General features: G+C 46.1%; 1 protein-coding gene across 4 annotated transcripts in view; it reads right to left on the reverse strand.

Annotated features, from left to right (window-relative positions):
- The window catches only part of TENM2 (teneurin transmembrane protein 2), a 1128378-nt gene that overhangs the window by 100540 nt on the left and 1006087 nt on the right, over positions 1-21751 (reverse strand). For all 4 annotated transcript variants that reach the window (XM_045075622.1, XM_045075621.1, XM_045075624.1 and 1 more), the window contains one exon: positions 8195-8341. In XM_045075622.1, coding sequence (XP_044931557.1) covers positions 8195-8341 — 147 coding nt within the window. The remainder of the gene's footprint in view (positions 1-8194; positions 8342-21751) is intronic.

The raw sequence follows: 21751 nt of genomic DNA on the forward strand, positions 1-21751 counted from the left end.
GGCTCACTCTTGGGCACACAGGTGCCCCAACTCCTCCTAGTCTAGTTCCTAGGTCTCAGACTGATCTTACCAGTAGGGTCAGCCATACGATCTCTTGAGGGTGACTGGGTCCCTTTGGGGGTCACATGGTACAGAGAAAAGCATACTAGATCTAGAGCCAGGAAGCCTGGCCTCTGGCTTGGATCTGCCCTACCCTGCTGTTTGGCCTTGAAGAAGTTAATTCCCCTCTCTGGGTTTTAAACCTGCTGAGGACTCTGTATTTTAGTCTTTGTGCATCCGACATTTGCGGACTCCATGATTCCTGTGAATCAAAGAGGTAGCGTGCCTCAGCGTGTGTGGCCATGGAGTTCCAGGAATTGGGGCTGGCAGATCAATGGTGAAGTACCGCAAGCTCAGGAAAAGGGAGGGAATTCCCCTGGAAAGGTCTGGTCTTTGCGGTGTTGGGAGGCAGGGGCAGGGCAAGCATTGCACACAGCTTTGGGACACACCTTGCAGCTTTCTTTGGATCCATACTTGGCCACAGAATTCTTGGCCCCTCTCCAATCCCCCAGAGCTCTTGGCTGAGAAGATGGAAAGTCAAAGAAAAGAGCACAGACCTTGGGCAGCTGCTCTTGCTGTGCTACAGAGAGCGTCTAGCTATTTAAAGTCCAACTGCTCCACTTTCCCCTGCTTGCACCCTGGCATTCCAGTGTATAAGCACTTTGTGGCAAAAATGCATTCCAAATCCAAAACGGGGGGTGGGGGGGGAAGAGCTAACGCTAATGCTATTTTTCAGAATGCTGCAGAATTCGTGTTTCTGAGGGGAGGAGGGCGTTAAGCGCTCACAGATAGCCCTGCTCAGATCCCAGGCGCGATGGTCAGCGGCTGCGAGGGGTCCACGGAGAAGGCTCCTGGCTTGGGTTCTGAGTCCTGGTGTGGTGGCCTTTTAGCTGCGGGGCCTGGGTCTGCCACTCCACCGGTCTGGCCCTCAGTATCTGCCTCTGTGTAAAGGATACTAAGAGGCTCGTAGGGCACTTGTGGGCTATTATCACGATTTATTTGGGCAATGTGGGTAAAGTCTTAGTAAGTGCTTGATGCATCAGGCCCCTGACATCAAGCCAGAGATGCTCCCTGCTCTGGAAATGTCTGGACCCCTCAGATATGTCCCTAGGACATGTCAATCCCTGCACCAGATTTCTCCATTTTGGCATTATTGACATTTTGGGCCCAATCATTCTGTGTCGTGGGGGCTGTCCTGCGTATATAGGATTTTTAGCAGCATCCTGGGCCTCTACCCACTAGATACCAGTAGCCTCTTCTTTCTTCCTCCCTGCTGTGACTCATAAAATGTCTCTTGATGTTGCTAAATGTCCCTCTTAGAGAGTATAGTTGTCCTCGGTAGAGAACCACTGGTCTGGACTGAGGGGAAAGCTGTGAGAGCAAAGGAGCTAATCCTGGTACCAGGGCCCTTGAACCTTCATTCAAATGCTGGTCACAGGGACCAAGAGGGTACTTGCTACAATCTAGGCCATTTCTCTGGCCAGTGCAAAAATACGGGAAGCCAACAGAAGGAAATAAATATTACCACCAGATAAATCTGTGTTTTGATCTTTAATTCCCTAAAAGAAGTCCACAGTGGTTTCAATTAATTTTTTTTTGCAAATTATACATTTTAATCACAATTTTGTGATGAATACTTGATTTGTCATCTAATCAGGGAAAATATAATCCCTTGAGACACTTAATCATCATTTAAACTACTATAAACTTGATTAGGAAAGACTGAAGGTGTGATGTTAGATAAACTCATGAACTTTAAATACCTCCCCTTCCCCAACAAATTCCACAGTCAAATATATTGACTGTGAGAAAGTCTTCAGTGGGCAAGTTCTATGTTTGAGGTGACTTTTCCTGAGTCCTCTTTACAACCACAAAAATTCTGTACTTGTTTGAACTTTCTTCAGAAAACAGCCTCCAAATTTAGTTTCTATTTGAAAAGAAATGAGCTTCTGCCTTTAAAGTAGCCAAGTGTTCTATCACAGTGGTTATCTGGAAGCCTATTTTGCATACTGCCTTCTCTACCCTCTGTATCCTTGTCTGTGACATGGAAAAACTATGAAGAGACAAATTCATAGAACTTCTATGTCTCCTGTGACAACACAGACCATAGGCCAGGAAGATACAGATGGGATAATTTAAGAATGCAGCATTTTCTGTGAAGGAAACTCTACAGGGTGATGGGGGAGGGGTAGAGGTAGGTCAAGACAGGCAGCTAAGAACAGAAAATGGCTGCAAGGAGCCTGTCATGTCAAATGCCCAGATCAGAGCACTTCTGGCCCTGGATCAGCAAAGGCCCTGAGGTACGACTAAGCTCAGCATGTGAGGACGAGGGGCTGGTGGGAGTGGATGCGGCGGAGCTGCTGTGGAGGGTGGTGGGGGATGGGCAAGAGAGGAGGAAGGGGCACATCACAGAAGTCGCTCTAGGCTAAGGAGAAACATTTGATTTTGATTTTAACTACATGAGAAGCCCTTTGAGGGCACGGCATGATCTGATTTACCATTCAGAACCATCTCTCGGACTGCTGTGTGGAGGAACAGAAAGCACGGTGCCGGGGCAGCAGCAGAGACGCCCACCTGTTGGTTGCCCATCCATTACCCAGATGCATACAAAGCTCGGAACAGGGCTCGGTGCGTGTTAAGCTCTCAAAAATCTCACTGATTACAGTTTTTATATTCGATAAAGAATGAATTCTACTTTTTTTTTTTTTAAGCCTCAAAAGAAAACTGACTCCCAAACCTCAGTTTCCTAAACAGAAGATTCTTGAGTCAAATACACTGGTAGATCCAGAATAAGTTCAGCACCCTGTTGCCATGTGGTCCTCAGTTGGGGTTAGTTCTGCTTCCCTCCCAAGGAAGAGAGACCCAGCGCCTGGCCAGCTGGCAGTGGCCTCAAGGCCACATTTCCCTCGTAAGCATTAGATATATTGCTTTCCTCTCTGGGAGCTAATTGGGGACTCTGTTTATGGCTCCAGCTACATTTGCCACAAGGTCTTTGGACTGCAAGGGGAATCCTCATCCAACCCAATTAATAGAGCAATGTTGCACTTCTAAGCTGTGCCCCACCCAACCAATCCATCAACATGATTCGCACACATTAATCAAGGCATTTACAATGGGTTCACCAAGCTTTATCTCTCATTGGATGAAGAAATGGGACTATTTGGACTTGAGAACTATAACTCTTCCAGAGTCCCTGAAGTCCTGAGCTTGGCTCTGCTACATGCACCGACAAGGTGTTATTAATTAACAATTGAGATAAATGCCGGAATAGCATCCCTGAATCATGTCAAACCAATTTGGATGGTTATGGGATGGGGAAAGGGGGAGGAGGCGGTGGGCAAGGGGTGGGCTTTGTCTGTTCCAAGTGCTTTGGACAGACTCCAGTGTTATTTCTCCTCATTTAGACCTGGCTGGAGTGCCTGGAACTCAGGCCAGCATCCACATCTCTTAAACCAAGGCAGCCTCCTCTGGAGCAAAACAAGGAACCAAACTTCGCAGATGGAGGTAGGCTGCGGAATACTTTGAGGGAGATCTTAATTTAGGGGGAGAAGTGTAGAAGCTGCTGGTGGGTGGAAGGGCCCCCATCATGGGTTACTGACCACAGGTCCGAGGCTTTGAGTACTCTCCCAGGAGAGAGACTGAAGTTGTGGGGCTCAGTGTGGCGATGATGGGCTTCTTTCCTGTCCTGTGGCCGACAGCCATACACCATGACAGTCGCTTCTCTACACTCCCATGGAAGGACAGTCCTCCGCCCTGACAGCCCTCATGGTAATAACTACAATAACGTGTTCTACATCTTATCTCTTCAGATAGATGCGAACTCTTGGTGGACAGGCATCGTATTTGTCCTAGTATTTCCAAAGGCCTATTTCCAATGTCTAACATTTAGCAAACCCTCAAGGAACATTTGTTAAACCATCAGGGAGGTTATGGAGTGCTGACACGGGATAAGCACTGGTTAGAACTTCAGTGGTTATGGACTGTGGGAAAACGACCAGTTGGGTTCCATCTGTGTGGACTCAGCATCCGTTCTAGAAATAACAGCAACATGACCGCCGATAACATTAGAGCCGGCAGCAAGCGGCATGTGAGCGCGCTTCATGAACCAGGCGCTTAGTAAAATGGCCCTGCATACGCTCTGTCAGTGAAACCACACACCTGCTTGTGGAGTCGGCATTATCATGCCTACTTCACAGACAAGAAAACGGAGATTTGGAGGAGTCAGGTTAGTCCCAGAAGTGGGACCCAAGGACTGCTTCCTGAGGCCAGGCTCTTCCCCAGCACGATGGGACAGCATCACCTGAGCAACCAGAGAAGTGAGAAGAGAAGGAGCAAGAGTCTAGCTTCTAGTGCCATGTGAATGCCCCAGGAGACGCCGACAGCTCGCTAATTCATGAAGACAGGATGGGACGCGCTGTTACCCGAGGACAAGCTCCGTGTAGAAGGGCTTTCTCCTACCCCCTCCACCCCAGGCCTCCACCCACACACAGGGGAGAGGGCGTCTGATAGATTCCAAGGGAGGCTGGGCTTTGTACAGACAGAGGGCCCGGGCTCCTGACTCGGGAAGCTCTGGGTGATAAAGGTCTGAGGGGAAGGAGTATGGCCTGTCTTTCCAGGCCAGGCGGTCTAACAGTGCTTCCCCACCTCGAGGTTCCCACTTTTAGAGGAAATCTACACCCTTTCTCCTACCCCTGGCTGTGATGAACTGAATCTCACACCTCTGTCGTGGTGGTGATAATTAAATATTATCTGCCTGTCCCCTGAAGCACATGTTGTGTGTATTCTCCGACTTTAATGAGCTGGTATTTGTCTTCTGGAAGCAAAAATATTTCTTTGAGTCTCTTCTTTTTCAAATTGGGGTGAGCAGTTCAAGTGAAGATCTTTCACTATTAAAAAGACAGTCTGCTTGCCGGCAGGTCTGTCGAAGCTGATTCTACCTCTCGGGGGCAATGGCAGGGACATCTCCTCCCTTCAGCATCGGCTAGTGCTTCCTGAGGTTAAGTTAGCGATCCCCTGGCTGTGGGGCATTGGGAGACTTTCAAAGCGATGGGATTAAGAAGGTAGGGAACTGGCATCTACTGTCTTTGGGGGATAGTCCTAGCCAACTTTTTCCAACAGGGCTTCTCAGCTAGGCACCCCAGAATACAGAAAACGTTTGAGTGAGAAGTTTCTCAGGTCTTCTAAAGACGGCACTTTGGTGGTACCTTTTTGGACACACAGGAGACAAGTCAATTTATTCTAGAGAATGAATCTCTCAGGACAATGGTTCTCAAAGAGAATCTGCCTCAGCATTACCTGGAAATTTCCTCAAAATTAAAATTCCTGTACCCCCACCCCCATACCTGTGGAATCCGGAATTCTGGGGGAAAAGGTTTGGCAATCTGTGTTTGTTTAATCAAGTGCTCCAGGCGGTTGTGGTGTCAGCTACAGTTTCTGAACTATGAGTGGCCACAAGGCACCAGGGACTAATTTTCTTCCAGAGGAACCCAGGTTGAAAAGGCTGATAAGGGCTTCAAATATCTGTGTCCATATTTGGATCTATATCTATCTCAGTTTAAAATAAAAAAATATCTATCAATTTCAACTGAGATTTTTTTTTCTTTTTAAACGTAGAGTGTTCCCAGATGAAAAAATGATTTGCCTCTTCCAGCTCACTGTGGACGAGCACTCTATTACTTCCCCATTCATGAGCTCAAAACAAATGTGTTCATTGCAGCTGCTCCCCAGGCCGGCATCCATCCTCTGACCTGCTGTCAGGTTCAGATAGCCCACAGCCCTGCCAGAGCGCCCATAGCAGGAAAGAGCCTGGGGCAGAACTCCCACCCCCACCAAAACAAACACAAAAGTGATATAATTAGTGTGCTGCCGGATTGGATCTGGAGTTGATGAGGAGCAACTTTAATATTTATCAATAAACAGTAAAGTGCTTAGCACACCTCCTAGGGAAGTAATTAACCATAAAAAGGATACTCCGCACGGAGGAAATCTCCTCCAAAAAAAGAACTCAGTTAATTGTGAATTGCTTACACCGGGTGAGAGACAATCCGAGCGTCTACCTCTCTCACCTGACATAAGCAACTCTGAATTAACTGGGAGTTTCTTTTTATAAACACTGTGCAGAGCCTTTTTTTTTTTTTTCCTGGTGGCTAATTACTTCCTTGGGAGGTTCGCTTTAATAGTTCCCATAACAAGGCCATTATTGTCTTTAGCATAATCACTGCCTCATTTGCTTCTGTGCCTTGCCTTCCTGACGCTCTGCCTCTGCCCACCAGGAGGGACCCTGGGCTGCACGTGCCTACAGAGCAGTCCTCAGGCTTAGACCGTCCACCACCGAGCACCTCTCCCCCCTCCTTTCAGTTCTCCTGTGTCAGGAACTTGGGCTCCTGAAAGTAGCCACAGGGTTGGTAGAGAGGGATGCCGATGGTGCAGGGCGCGTGGGGGAGACTGAGTCAGTCCCCCTCCCCTACGTGCAGCATTCCAGCCATTTCCTATCTTTCCAGCTGCTGACACCTGCAGTGGAGAAGGGAGCCCGGACAGCAGCTCCTTTCTGGAAGAGGAAGGGAGCTGATGTGTAAGCAACTTCTTTGCTAGGTGAAATCACCAGGGACCAGACCTTATCAGGAGAAGTAATGCAATTTTGACTGTCTCTCTTGGGGGAAAAAAAAATGTATGGATATATGCTGTTATGGCTCAGTTCATTGAAAAATGAATTAAAGTGATTTCTATTTTGGCTCCATTTCAGGAAGCTAAATGAATGAATGGGAGCTCTGTAAATTATATCAGGCCTATAAACTTTTTTGATTGGTGTACTCCTACCATTGTATGTACATTTGCTTATTTATACATTATGTACAAGTATAATAGCAATAATAGATTATGTAAATTGCAAGTGTCTATTAAGATGATGAGGAAAAATAAAAACAGAGTATCTAGTACTTTCATGCATCACCCTGGTGGATTGCTCCCCTTTTCAGGACACTACCTAAGCCGATGCCCTGGGGCCATGGGGGCAGGAGCTGATACTCTCAGAGCACAGGGATTGACAGGGCAGGACCAGATGCATTTCTATTAAGTCAAATAGTTGGATGCGTGGATCCTCTTACACCCTGAAACTACTTCTGCTCTGAGGGAATTCTGACCATTTAGTCGTTTTGGCGGGAGTAGGTCACCCACCTGTCCTGAATGTTAAGGCAGCATTGCTCCATAGTCTTAGGAAATCACACAACCTGTGTGCTACCGCAGCCCCATTTAGCCCCAGGATCTCAGCACTCCATCAGGGATAATACAGGAAAATCCAGTCCAGAGGTTCAGAACAGGGATCGGCAAATTTCCCATAAAGGGTCCGAGAGTAAATATTTTAGGCTTTACCAGCCATGTGGTCTGTGTCCATCTCCTCAATGCTGTCTTTGAGGGTGAAGCATACATTGACAGGCATTGTTATGGTCCAATAAAACTTTATATGTACACACTAAAATTTGAATCCCACTTTGCACATATCTTGAAATATTGTTCCTCTTTAGATCCCCTCCCCCAAACTTTAGAAATGTAAAAACCATTTTGCTGCTCATGTAAAACCAGGCAGTGGGCTGGATGTGAGCAGCAGAGGTTATAGTTCGCCAGCCACGGGTCGGAACGCGGACTTTGGAGTCAGATCCGGGTCTGGGTTCCAATTTTACTATTGGTGGTTGACTTCTCTTAAAACAGCTACTTAACTGTGGTCTAAGCCTCAGTTTCCTCATTTACAAAGGAACATCTCAAACTGTCGTAAGGATGAAGGGATTGCCTGAGATGTCTGAGTCTAGTGTGAAACACATACTGTGACCATCACCATCGATTCATTTGTAACTCCCAGCCCCAAAGGCTCAGGCAGGAAGGCGCACCCAAGGGCCAAGCCAGGGCCCAGCCACCTTTCTGGGGGTGGTGTGTACTTGAAAATCCAAGGCCCGCTTCAAACCCCAGTAGTCCCAGCCCTTGTCTCCAGGAACCTCCCACTGGCCCAAAGATGCCCGTCCTCTGCGGCATTTACTTCAAAAGAAATGTTACAACAGCATTCGACAATAGTATGGGGGAGGTCTTTCAGCAAAAATGACTCATGACGGAAGGATACACAATGCTTTGCACTTGAGGGGCTGGGAATGAGAAGACGCTTGCTCACCTCCCTCATTATCCTTGTTATCAGCACAGGAGGTTTCCATGGCAACGTTGCATCCGGGCCCTCTCCAGCCGGTCTGGCAGACACACTGCCAGCTGTTCTGACCCAGTGTGCATCTCCCGTTGCCGTTGCACAAATCGGGGCAGCCATCTGGTTGGAGAAATGCAGAGGATGAGAAGGAGGGGCGCGAGACCGCGCTGGGGCAGCAGGGGAGCCATGCAAAGGGGGAGCAAGGCCGCAGGGCAGCCACTGGGCCAGCCTCAGAGTGGGGCCCGTGCCTGCCTTCGAAAGAGTAGGGGAAGCAGGCAATGCATGCAGTTGCAAGGCACAGTGGAGACCCAGATGCAGGGGATCCCCAATGACACTGACCTGTGTGAAGGGGTCTGAGGCAACCTTCCCAAAGTGGGGAATATTCCAGAAAACTAAACCAGCTCTGAGATTACAAACCTAGGTAGGCTGTAATTTCCAGCTAGTAGCTTAAGATTGAGGCTACCTCAAAAAAACACAAAAAAACAAAAACAAAAACCCCTTTTCTCTTTCTTTCTTTCTTTCTTTCTTAGAAATACTTTCTGTGGAAGACAGGAAATTCTTTATCAACCCAGGATGGAGGCAAAGTGCCTTCCATCTTTCAGAATTTTAAGGATATATTTATATGTGATTATCACAAACTTCTTAGGATGAAGAACAGGCTGGTTCTCCTGGGCTATTCTTGTATTTTTGTAATATTTAGTTTTAAGGGGCACTTGAAAATGTTGACTGTTTATCATTCAACCTATTTATAGCATAATTTGAAAATACTGCTGAGTCGGAAGGCCGTGGGAGGAGTAGGTACTTAGTGCCTTGAACAGGGAAAAGAGAAAAATGTGTATGTATATGAGGAATGAGGTGGCATTCGAGTAATTCTTATTTTGTGGTAAACTTTTCTTTCTTTCCTCTTTTTTGGGGGTGGGGAAAAGTATGAAATCAGCAGCCTGCCTAATTCCCTAATTGCTCCAGCACCTAAAACAACTGTGGCTACCACCCTTCTGACCTGAGTGGGGGGCCCGGGAATATGGGTGTGGGAAGATGAGAAAGGGTGGCAGGGGGCAGGCCACTAAAGCAGGGTGGGACAGTCTCCCCAGCAGAGCCCCTGCCACCCTCTAGAAGATGCAGAGAGCAGCACAGAATCGGTAGGATGTTGCCACCCTCAGAAAATCTACTTGCTGGCAAGAATTCCTGGATATGTTTTCATTTTTCCTTTAACAGCTTTATTGAGTCATAATTTATATACCATAAAATTCACCTGTGTTAAGTGCACAATGCAGTGACTTGTAGCAAATTTACAGAGTTGTGCAATCTAGGTGTGTTTTCTTACTTCGTTTAAATAGACCCCAAATGACCATTAATGTCATTGTCCTCAGAAAGTGACTTCCCTGAATATCTACCTTTAATTCTGTCTCCCTCTCTGTCACCATGTCTATCTCCAGCTCTGTGTTTTTTTTTTTTTTTTGAAAGGTTTTATTTATTTGACAGACAGAGATCACAAGTAGGCAGAGAGGCAGGCAGAGAGAGAGGAGGAAGCAGGCTCCCTGCTGAGCAGAGAGCCCGATGCAGAACTTGAACCCAGGACCCTGAGCGGAAGGCAGAGGCTTTAACTCACTGAGCCACCCAGGTGCCCCACTCTGTGTATTTTTTTTCAAACCACATGAAATGCAAGGTAGACTGGGTTGTGGTGGGGGGATGAAGAGCTTTGCAGTGAGGGAAGTCATTGATTTGAAACCATTCTGGCCCAAATCTTCTGAATCAAAAGCATGCATCTCCCCTTAGTTCTCTCTCCCATGTTCCAGAGGCCTTCGCCTGCCATCTTTCCTCTCTTCTCTTGAGTAACCCTCATGAGAATGCCAATAAACCCAATTTGTGCATGTGGCAGTGGTGGGAATTTTAAGGCCTCCTCCTCGGAAAGAAGGTCTGGAGGGTCTGAAAGTGAGTTGAAATGTACCTATAAATTTATTTATGGTATCTTACTTTTGAATGCTCATTCCCTCCCATCCTTTCCAGAATGTGGTATAGGGTTAGGCCCTGAGAGTAGAGGGCGAGTGAAAGAGGAGAAGTTCTCTGTGGGGAGATCTCTGTGAGGAAGCTGAGCTGTCTTGAGAGGAGAAAGCAGGAAACTGTTGCCAGAGAACCTGTTTTCTTTGGCTGCAGTAGGCCCAGCACTGAATCCAGGATGCAAACGAAGCCTAAGTGCTTGCGTTCCTCCACAAAGACGTGCTGGTATTCACACCTACCCTTACAGAGCCCAGAGGCCCAGATTCACATTTCTATTCCTTTCCTTACCAAGCTGGTCCCCCCCTCCCAACCCCCGCTCTGGGCCCTGCCTGCAGAACCAGTGACATCCCTCTTGTTCAGACTGTGAGAATGTTCAGGGAGTAGAAGCCATCCCCAGTTTCAGAGAAATACCATAAAACATTTCTACAGGAGCAAAATGAGACTCGGTAGGAAAAACCCAAGGGACATTTCAGAGGTTCTCAAGGAATAGAGTCTATCTCTAACCTCCAGCCACCTCCAGCTTTACAATCTTTACCAGAAGAGTTTTGGTTGAATGGGTCACACGGAACACTATGACAGACCCAGCAACATTTGCTCAGCATGCCGTCTATTATATGTGCTTTGTTATTCAGCCATTTTGAGGTCTCATGTTTGACTAAAATCATGCCCAAAGTCTCAACAGAAGCCTCATTGTGTAGGAAACCCACGTCTACTACATAAAATTTAAATTTGCAAAAAACACTAGCACGTCAGTCAGAGATATGCACTCAAAATATCTGTGCTCTTAGACTGAAATGAAGCTTTTCCTCCCCCCTGCTCTTTCTCTCTTGATTTTTTTCTCCCCCCAACCAACTGAAGTGAGATAAACAGACCACAGTAGCAGGTTTTCTCCACATCATATGAGGAAGATGAAAACACGAACAGTGGGAAGCTGGCAAATCTCTGAGAAGTTTTGTGGTAGCTGGGAATTAATGGACAGGACTTTGCTTTTAGCTTGAAGAGGAAGAAAGTAGCCTTGGCAGGTGCATGGTGTTGCTAGGCAACCCCAAGCTGCCCCCAGCACAGGTTTGTTCTGCTGGTGGCCTTCTGAGGAGGTGATCTGTTGTGTTTATAAAGTGCAAAGCCAGCTTCTGCTTAAGGAAAAGCAGAATGTAGGAAGTAATTAGTCTGGAGGGGAAATGGGCATCAGGGGGCAACTTTCTTTGGAGAGGATGGACTGGATTGGACTGATGGACTCCTACCTGGGGATCCAAGAAATCTCCTCTGTGGAGTCTCCTGGATTTCAGGCTAGCACTGCTGATTTCCTTGAGTGTACATCTCTGAGATCACTGATAAAGAAAGTGATAAGGCACAGTTTCTGATTCTTTGCACAGCTAGACTGCTGGCTATCTGGAGACTTCAGGTTCTGTCGTGACTCTAGACTAGGGATTCTCAAATGAGTCTATTTATTTCCCTTTTCTTCTTCTGGAGGACATTGTCAAGTCTGGAGACATTTTTGAGGATAACAACTTGGGGACAATGGTACTGACATCATTTGCATAGAGGTCAGGGGTACTGCTCAACCTCCCACAGTCGACTGGACAGTCCCCACACCAATGATATGGCCCCAAATATCAATAGTGCCAAGACTGAGAAATCCTGCTCTTGACCTGCTCAAACTTAATCCTGCTCAAACTCCATGGAACCGGAGAGTTCCTTGTTTATTGTTGGATCGCAGAACCTGGTATTGTGTCATGCACATTGTAGATATTTGAATAAATGTTCGGTCAGGTTGTGCTAGATCATTTCAGCCTGCCTTATCTATAAACGCTCCTGAGAGGCATGAGAAGATAGTGGGGCCTCCTTCTTAAAGATCAAAACAGAAACTTCAAAGGCATCAGCAATGTCTTGGGCTGGTTCTATCAGACTTCCAATGCCTTTGACAGGATGGGAATGGTATTAATTTCTAAGACTTCCACACTCAGAATTTCAACCACTTAAAAAAAAAAAATCCATCAACATAGTTACGAGGTAGGCAGGCTTTTTGCTTTGACAAAAATTAGACCTGAAGGAGAAATTTGGGATTGAAAAATCCCAACCCAAACACACCCTTACATTCTGATGACTCCTGAGTTTTCATCTCTAGACCTCTGATGCCTAGACCTGGACTCCAACTTGCATCTCAATGTCTCCAACTGTTTACTAACAAGAATCTTAGACTCAAGAGAATTTAGCCTTTTTATACCCTCTCCCCCCAAATTCTGATCCCTTGATCAAGGAATGGCACCTCAATGTACTTTAGTGCCCAAGACTAAAACTTTGGAGTCATTTTTAACACCCTCTCCTGCCCTCCACCAGCTCTCTCATCTCTTATATTTAGTCAACAAAAAAATTCCTGCCTGATTTTTCTCTTAATGACAAGAAGTCCTACCTGTCCTTCCTCCTAAAGATCTCTGGAATCTGTCCTCTGCTCCCACCCCCAGTGCCACTGCATTAATTCAAGTCTCCTCATCTTTCCCCTGGATTCTTGTGAAAGCCTCCTAAGTGGCCTCCCTGCCTCCAGTCTTATAGCATCATCCATTTCTCTCCGCTGAAGACACTGCTCAAAACACTTCCACAGCTTTCCACTGGCCCCAGGGGAAACCCTGAAGTCCTGAATCTGGCTAACAGACCTTACATGAACTGGTTCTCATGTTAGCCCATCTCAATACCACTTCAGGCTTTGGCGAGATCAAAGCTGTTTAGTCTTTCCTTTTCTCTTTCTTCATCGGCCTAACTTCAACACATTCTTTAGATCCCCACTCAGAAGTCATCTCCAGGAAGCCTTTCCAAAACTCCCAGATCCAGGCTAGATACACCTGTCATGGTGCTTTATTCTATAGCATTCTACCCTACACTACCCTATTCTGCCCTACCCTATCCTGCCCTACCTTATTCTACCTTGCCCTATTCTGCCCTATTCTATCCTACCTTACCCTTTCATGTCCTATTCTATCTTAGCCTCACCTATCCTATCCTATCCTACCCTACCCTGGCCTACCCCACCCTATCCTAGACTACCTTGTCTACTACAGTGTATCGCAACTGTCTAACATCATGCTAGTCCATGTAGCAGCCATTCCTTAAGACATTTTACTGTACCTGCTGGAAAATTATTGTAATAAATGTGCACATAATCAACTATAATTTGAATGGTGCCCCTAGAATTGTGCAGTGTACAAACTGAACAGCTGCCCTGGGCTCTCCTGTTATGAAGTAATTCCATCAGGGCAGGTGCCGTGTCTATCTTGTTTACTCTCAGATTGCTAATACTCAATAAATAGGGAAATGAACAAATGACTTCTGGCTGAACTCAAGGTCTCCAACATCTTTGGTAGGGGGGGAAATGTGATCATCTCCAAGACTTTGTATACATTGAATTCCAAACAGTGAAAAATAAAGCCAAAAACCAAACAACAACAACAACAATAATCCCTCCGATGATGCAGTTACCAGGTAGGCAGGCTTTTTGCCTTAACAAAAATTAGGCATGAGGAAAATAATGTCTAAAGCACAGTAAAAAGGGGAGCATAAATGCGCTTGAAGAAAGCTATAATTACCATAAAAGGCTTTTCTAAAAAAGCATCAAGGAATGTTCTGCCATGTGCAGCAATTTAGAGGTAGAAAGAAGTGACTAATCGTGTATAAGGGGTGGAAGGGGTGCCTGGTGTATAAGGGGTATGGAAAGAGAAGTAGGATCTTAATATTCAACATCAAGCACACTTTCGAAAAGCACAGAGGACAATGCCCCACCCAGATAGAAGTGCAAGTGAAAACACAAAAAAAGGCTTCATATAAATGCAGACAGATGACAAAGAAAGCTGGAGAAAGGAGACATCCGTGCCCGGCCAGAGACTCCTGGGGGAGCTACTGCATCCTGGACTAAATGCTGGTGGAAAGTCTTCTGTCAAGGGAAAACCTTACCCTGGTTTGGGGTCAGATACTTCTGGGATTAAAACCTAGATTTGCCCCTTGTTGTCTGTGTGACCTTGAGCTGGTAGTGTCACCTCCTCCTCCTGTCTGTACAGTTATATATCTTACAAATTAATCTTATTTGCTGTCTTTCCCAATAGAACATAACCTGCAGGAAGGCTGGGATTTTTGTCTGGTTCACTGAAGCATCTTCAGTGTCTAGAAAAACAGTTGGCATATAACAGACACTCAGTAAATGTTTGTTGAATGAACAACTTAACAGAGATAATGATATTTTATAGAGGTGCCAGAGGGGTTAAATGAAATGATAAAAGTAAAGATTTGAGCATAGAACTTGGTATGTTGTAAATGTTCAATAGGTAGTAGCTCTTGTAGCTTGCGTACAGTTACAAACATTGTAATTAGTGGTAGGCTTTGCCCTGGGGCAGTCTTAGGTGCTGTTTTTCTACGTCTCACTTCCAGCTCAGGAAAAAAACCCTATAAGCCTAACCTCTTTCAAGTTAAAAACAATAATAAAAACAAAAACAAAACTCTGGTACCCTCAGTGTATGACTGCATCATATCCTAGGAAATCCTTATGCCCCCTATGACCACCATCCAAGATGCCCAGTTGGTCTGCATAAGTGAGGAGAAACCCACGGAAGCTAAGGGCAATTCTGAGGGCCAGGAGAGTTCAAAGTAGAATAAATGGTGGCTCCTTCTCTTGGGCAGAATTGTACTTTTGCATGTTAGCTTAATTAGCGAAACTCTCTCCCACAACTCTTTTAACTCTCACGGTTTCCTGAGTGGGAGCTGTGCATTGTTGGACTTCAGAAGCAGATACACACTGGAAATATGGAATAGAGTTCTTCCATTGCATTCCAGAACTCTTCAGAGTTGAAGACAGATGAGGTACTGGGAATGGGGGGGATCACTAGGGGTTCAGTGGCCATTTATACTAAACAGCAGTGGCAGACACTCAGAAAATTAATTTGGTGCTTCAAGACACTCTGGGGAAGGCTCCAACTAATTTTAGAAGACCGTCTGCCAAAGCAGCGTTTTGGTCCCTAGAAAACGGAAGGGCTTGTCTCTCTTGCTCACCTGGGCGAGGAGAAGGGAGCTGTGTAGGGACTCTGTGTCTAGGTACAAATTGGCATGGAAACTCAGCCACGAACCTGTGCTTGAATGGCTGCCCCTGCTTTGTTAGAGAAGACACGGAAAATCCAGAGGCAGATGGTTTCCTCGGTTTCAACAGCCTCTGTATATCTTAAAGGGTTTGCATAGGGGAGCGGATGGAGGATGCTGGGTAGGGATGCCTGGGAAGGCCAGTGATCCTTTCCATGGCTCGCTGCTTATCTTTTGCTCCTAAGGCAGAAATCACAGCAACAGAAGCAGCAGAGCCTCCATGAGGTGATATAAATTTGGATCCAGCTGTCTATGCTACATGTTTCCTGGACGCACCTGGATTCTCACTGATCAGCATCATCTCTGTCTGCTCAGGAAAAGGAAGGCAGTAGGCTTAAACTTGGCCTCAGAGAAAATGGTGAACTTAAAAAAAAAAAAGAGAGAGAGAGACATTTTTTTTTTTTTTTTTACTGTTTTGATGCTCTAAGTTCTTATTAACACATTTGTTTTTTTCAAAACAGTAGAAGATCATGGGGTGGGTGGGGGGAGGGAAGAAAACAGAGTTTAGGCGACAGTAAGTTGGAGATAGCTCTTCTTGGGAGGCAGGAAGCTCATGTCAATTATAGTAAATTCCAGACTGAATCATTATTACCCAGTAGAACCAGAGTCTCACACAAGCCTGTGCTTCCCTGGGGGGAGCCTGCTTCCTTCCTTGGAACATCCCCTTTCTTTATTACACTTCTCTACCATGGGAGGATGTAGGGCACCAGTGCGGGGAAAATCTTACCATGTTCCTAAGGCAAACACCAACTGGTACCACACTGAAATCTGCTAAAAGTCCCTGCCATGGGGTGGGGGGGATGGGCTTTCTCCCTTGACTTAGATAGGAACGGTGCATCTTAGAGTGTGGTCCTGGGGCCAGAATGTCATCTGGGAACTTGTTAGAAATGCACATGCTGGGGTTCCATTTCAGATGTATGGATCAGAACCTCGGGGTGGGGGGTGGGGGGAGGTGGGTCCTGGAAATCTGCATTTTGACCAGCCCTCTGGGGAATTCAGATGTCTGCTCTGTATGAGAATGAGATTTGGATTAAGTCTTGGATTAGCTTTTGGATTAAGTCTTGAACCCCTAAAAGGGCCTTGAATGCATTATCTGCATTATCTGGCCCTGCCCATTTCTCCCTCTCAACTCATGTCACTGGAGGCTCTGCTCACTCAGGTTTAGCCGACCTGCCTTGTTGGGTTCTAGAATGGAGTCTGGATCTTCCTTTTGGGATTTTGCCCATCCCTGTCCCTAAACAATACTCCCCACACTCCGGCTAAAGCCATTCACGCTGGGATTAACCAGCACTTGCTCGGAAGGTCCTTTGACTTGCAGCCTGGGTTGCTCCCCTGGAGTGATGTCATGGTACCTCCCACTCCTCCTCCTGTAGTCCTCCTGCCTCCATTCTGACTCATCCTTTCTTTCTGAGCAGCAGGTCTCAACCCGGCTGCACCTTAGAACAGAATTGGCCGAGAGTTCTGATACCAGGCTGCACCCCTATTAAATCAAAATCTCCAAGGAGGGGACTCAGGCATCAGTATTTTTAATTTTTGAGCTCCCCCAGGTGATTCCTGTGTGCGGCCGAGACTGAGAACCTGCAGTTTAACGCCCGTCATCCTGGGAGCCTCGGAACCTCCCCAGAGCAAGGACTCCGACTTGGCGGGGTATAGCTCTTTTCCCAGTGCTCACCCCAGCGCCTAGCGTTGACGATATTTGTTGAGTGAATGCATCCATAAGCCACCTGTGAGGTGTTTCTGCTGCTTCATTGCGCCCTCGATTCAGCAGCCAGGTAAAAAAAGTAAACCTTCCCTCGGGCCAGACCCCAAGCCCCTGGATGGATGGCACGTCCCAAGCAAAAGAAACAGCTGGTTGTAGTACAGGGTCCCAAACCAAGCGGACAACAGTGGTTGATGAGGAGTGCTGGGGTAGGTCTGTGCCTTTCAACTTGGAAGAAGCTGATACCTCCCGACTGAAAGAGACAGAATAGAGTACCCGGAGAGGTAGAAGAGAGCACGTTGGTAGATTAAGAGGGTGACAAGAGTCACACAAAGGCAGGGATGACAATAATAAGGAAGTCCAATGGTTTAATTTGGTTCTTGGAGGATAATCAAGTTGTTGTACCTCATGTTGCTTATTCCCACAGCTGTCCAGCGAATAATGAATGTGGTACCTAGCCTGTATGGAAATAGGGACAAAGCGCGACTTTGATTTCTTATTTGTTATTTTTAACCATCCAATTTCTACACCCACTGAGCATCCTTATAGCCACAGGAGGGTCATAAAAATACAAATAACATCTAGGAGGCCTGTGGGCACGGACTCGTTACTTACTGCAGGGCTGACGGCTTTCTTTTAACTAGTGTAAAATCAGGCTGGTGATAAATCGTCATATATTTTGTTGTTGTTGCTGTTCGCAGCACAACTCTAGGAAATGTAAGGAAATCACTAAATGTTTGTTTTTAATAGATGTGAAAAGAGCTGGGCCAAGAACCTACCCCAGAACTATGGGTTTTAAATTCTGGATTTTAGGATGCTTTTAATATAAACACCTCTTGGCTATACGATCTTAGGCAAAAATGATTAACTCCTTATTCCTTACTTTCTTCATCTGTAAAACCAGGGCAGTAAAAATACCTATTCCAGAGGGTTGTTGGGGTTTAAAAGAGAAAAAACCTATTGCATGCTTAGCATGATGTATAAATACATGTAAATATATCTAGTAATATGTAAGATGTATAAATCGTAAGTAAATGCACATAGTAAATGTTTCAGATCTGAAAGTTATTATTATTGTTTAAAATAACATCAAATGCTGGCAGAAGGGTCTACGCAGCTGAGGGGAGTCTTTGCTCTGCACTTGGCGATGAGGAGGGACTGTATACTATGGCTGAAAACATGGCTGTCAGTACAGCAAAGACCCCAGGAAGGTGCCCTCCAAAGACTGAAATGGAAATAAGGAAAATGAGGTAATTTCCTGAGAGTTCCATGAGTAAGATCAGCACATAATGGATGTGACATGTTACCTAAAGAAGTCCTCCTAAATCATAAGAGGCATGTGAGGTGCCCATGTAAACCAGGCTCAGAAAAGCATGTGAGCAGAAAGGGGTGCTCTGCCTGTGGTGTGGAGAGGGGGCCGTCGAGGGGGCAGGGCAGAGGACTGGCTTGATCGGGCTTGAGCTTCGAAAGCTTTCCTTTGTGCTGGGAAAACAGACTGAGGTTGGGGCAAGGACAGGGCCTGGGAGGCTGTGCAGGAGGAGGTCACGGGATGATCTTGGTAAGCCATGGGGGCGTTTCGCGTGGTGTAGGCAGGTGCCCTGCTACCGGGACTCCCCGCAGCAGGGCCAGTCCTGTATGTGTTTAAGCTTCCCTACGCATCCCTCCAAAAGGAAAGACTTGTGGCACAGATGCAGAGCAAAAGATAAAATACACTGTCCATAAATAGCACTCCGGTTGACACAAACTTCATTTGGGAATCGGCAAGTAACCAAGGTTGGAGAGGCTGGGTTTTGTGATGATTCTGCCCTTCTGTCTATGTTGCTTTTTCATATAAAAGGCAACATCGTAGAAGTGAAAGGGAAGGGTACGTGGGTGGAGGGGCGCAGAGAACCGCGGGGTCACCCAGGCTCTCTCCCCAGGTTGGACTGACAATGTAATATGGAACAGCTCCAGCAAAGGACCGTGCTGACCTTCTTGATGTCGTGACCTGACACCAGAAGTTTGCATCAAGTCTGCCAGCATCATCTAGTTCTTCTAGGCAACAGAACTTCCTTGGGTCAGCCCTCCCAGGTTATTACTCCTGGACTTCAAAACCTTTTGCAATCTGTTTATCCCTATAGGTCAGCTTGACGCATCTGAATTGTGGCACTCGAATATACTTCAAAAACTCCATCGGTGCATCTATGAACCATCTGTCCGTCCTTTATCTATCTTTCATCTATCCATCCATCCGTTATCTATTTGTGTATACATAAATATACACATATATTTATATTCAAGATGTCCTAACCAACAAATCCCTCCAAATCCTCTGAAGACTTGTTCTCAAAACACTACGTATTAGATGACCTCATACACTAGCTGTATTTTATCTTATTTTATGTTACTTTCTGCCTGTACAGAGACAATAAAAACATTTCAATCTTTCCTTTGTTTCTTCACCCTTTTTTTCTTTCCTCTGGCTAAAATGGAGGCTCCCAGCAGCCCTGTCCTTGTTCATTAATCCAGCACCTTCTATCATTCACTCCTTCCCGTCCTTGTGACCCACATAACCCCGAGTTCTGAACTTATCCTGTTCTTTGAAACTCTATCTGCATGTTTTGTTTTAGTCCTTTTCTTCACAGTGTTTAGCTGGTTAAGCACTTGAGGGAAAACTGGTTGTTACGAGGCCTTTATAAATTTTGTGATAAGTCTCGATCAGGGGGAGTATGAAGAATAAGGAGATGTTTGTTTTCTGAAAGCATATAGAATAGGAGTCAGAATCCCAACAATCTGGCCTGTGCTGTTCTCCAATTTTGCATAATGAATGTGCCCTTAGGAAGGCGAGAGCTTTCTCTTCAAAATCCTCTCATTTACAGAGAAACAAAAATCCCTCCTTTCAAATATATTTTAAACATGCAAAACAGCAGTATGTTTCTGTTAAGTCACATTTTAGCTAAATGGATAATTGAATGGTGAATGGGAGCTGCTACTCAGCTGCTAACCTGCAGAGTTTACACACACACACATACACACACACACTCCCAAATTGCAGCAGAGCAATCCCCAGGAGGCAGAAAGCATGACTGATTTTTCCAATAAAGCTGAAAAATCGATAATCCTTGTAGACGGAATGCTCGCCTCTCTAACCACCTCAGAGTCTCATCTCCCTCTGCTGTCCCTCCCAAACAAGCTTCCGTCTTCACCCTGGTACCTGTCACCAATTCAGTACTGCCAGGATTTACCCTGAGTTCTATTCCAGCTCTACTGAACGCACCTCTTAGAGAGGCCCTGCAGTGCATCTTGATTTAGAGATGCTTGGGTTTTATGTGACTCTGGGAAATGTTGTTTAGCTTTTCCAGAGCTCTAGTATGTTCTGATGTATGGCCGTGCATGCCTGCATGATTAATGGCACAGGCAAGGACTTGAAGCCTTCAGAGGTCACCCTGTGTGTACTGAATAATACAACGTGATCCAGAAATACCCTTGGATGAGAATCCCGGCTCCTCACAGATTCAATGGCATCGCTTGCTTTCATTGACATTGCCTGAGCCTTGGCGCCTCTCACTGACCGCGCTTCTGAGGAAAGTCACCACCCCCAGACAGACATTTCTGAGGAAAGTCACCTCCCCCAGACAGACATTTCTGAGATATAAAAGCAGAACCATTTGGGTTTGTTGGCTATTTCTCTCTCCAGTGTCAGAGATACCAGGATGAGGAGGAGGGCTGGGAGCACAAGCGGCCGATCTGCCAGACTCTGACAGGACTTCCGGGTTCAGGGGATCCAGGCGCGGGCGTGAAGCAGATGAAGCTTCCATGCAAAATATGCTACGGTGTGCAAGGCTGTGGCTGAGAATTTAAATGCACCAAAGTCAAGAGATTCAAACTGATGGTTCCCACAGCAACTATAACTCAGTTCTCTGGTGAATATAAAATTAACTTTATTGCAAAACATGCTGTTCAATTTACGCCTTAATATAGTCGTGGCAGAGTTACAGTTGCCGTGAGAACGCTAACTCTGAATTGTTTTGAATAATTAATTTAATGAAAAGTTGGTAGAAATGTGAACTCTGATAGAAAGTCAACTTAAATTTAGGGAAGTTGGCCAATTATGCCTGTGCTGAGGAGTGATGATTCATTTTGGGAATCTGAAAGAACTTGGTGCACTCTTTGGCCTGGGGGTGCTGGTAAAGCAGAGAACCCCAAAGTATTACCAAGTGGGGGACAGCCCCCCGATCACTGAAGAAACATTCGTGCAGGTGGTGGTGACTTTACCAGTAAAGGAGGGTGCCCCCGGGTGCCCATACACTCTGATTTCATTGCTGGCCTCCAGAGAAAGCCTCTTGCCATAACTAGCTGGGATCAAAGTAGGCGATCAAAACAGTCTGTGGTAACACCTGGTTTCTGTCAAATAAACTGAGGGTTAGAGCTCACCTCCCCCTGGCACTGACAGTTCAGACTTACCCCAAGGGCTTCACCTCTCTGAGCAGTGTTCTCACCTGTACGATGATGAGGACAATTTCTACCTCACAAAACTGATGTGAGGATCAGGATATGAGAAAGTGTGTTAAGAACCGAGCACAGGGGCTGGCAAGTTTTACGGCCGGTATTCACTAACTGCTAGCTGCTTTTATCTGAAGAGGGAGTTCAGCAAACGAGTGAATTCAAAACACACACAAAACCAGCTCTTCGGCCCATTATTGCCGTCTAAACGGATTTGGTACAGACCGAAAGCAGCC

The sequence above is a fragment of the Mustela putorius genome, unplaced genomic scaffold, assembly GCF_011764305.1.
Source record: "Mustela putorius furo isolate JIRA1106 unplaced genomic scaffold, ASM1176430v1.1 tig00000145_pilon_pilon_pilon, whole genome shotgun sequence".
In the NCBI taxonomy this organism is placed as follows: domain Eukaryota; kingdom Metazoa; phylum Chordata; class Mammalia; order Carnivora; family Mustelidae; genus Mustela; species Mustela putorius.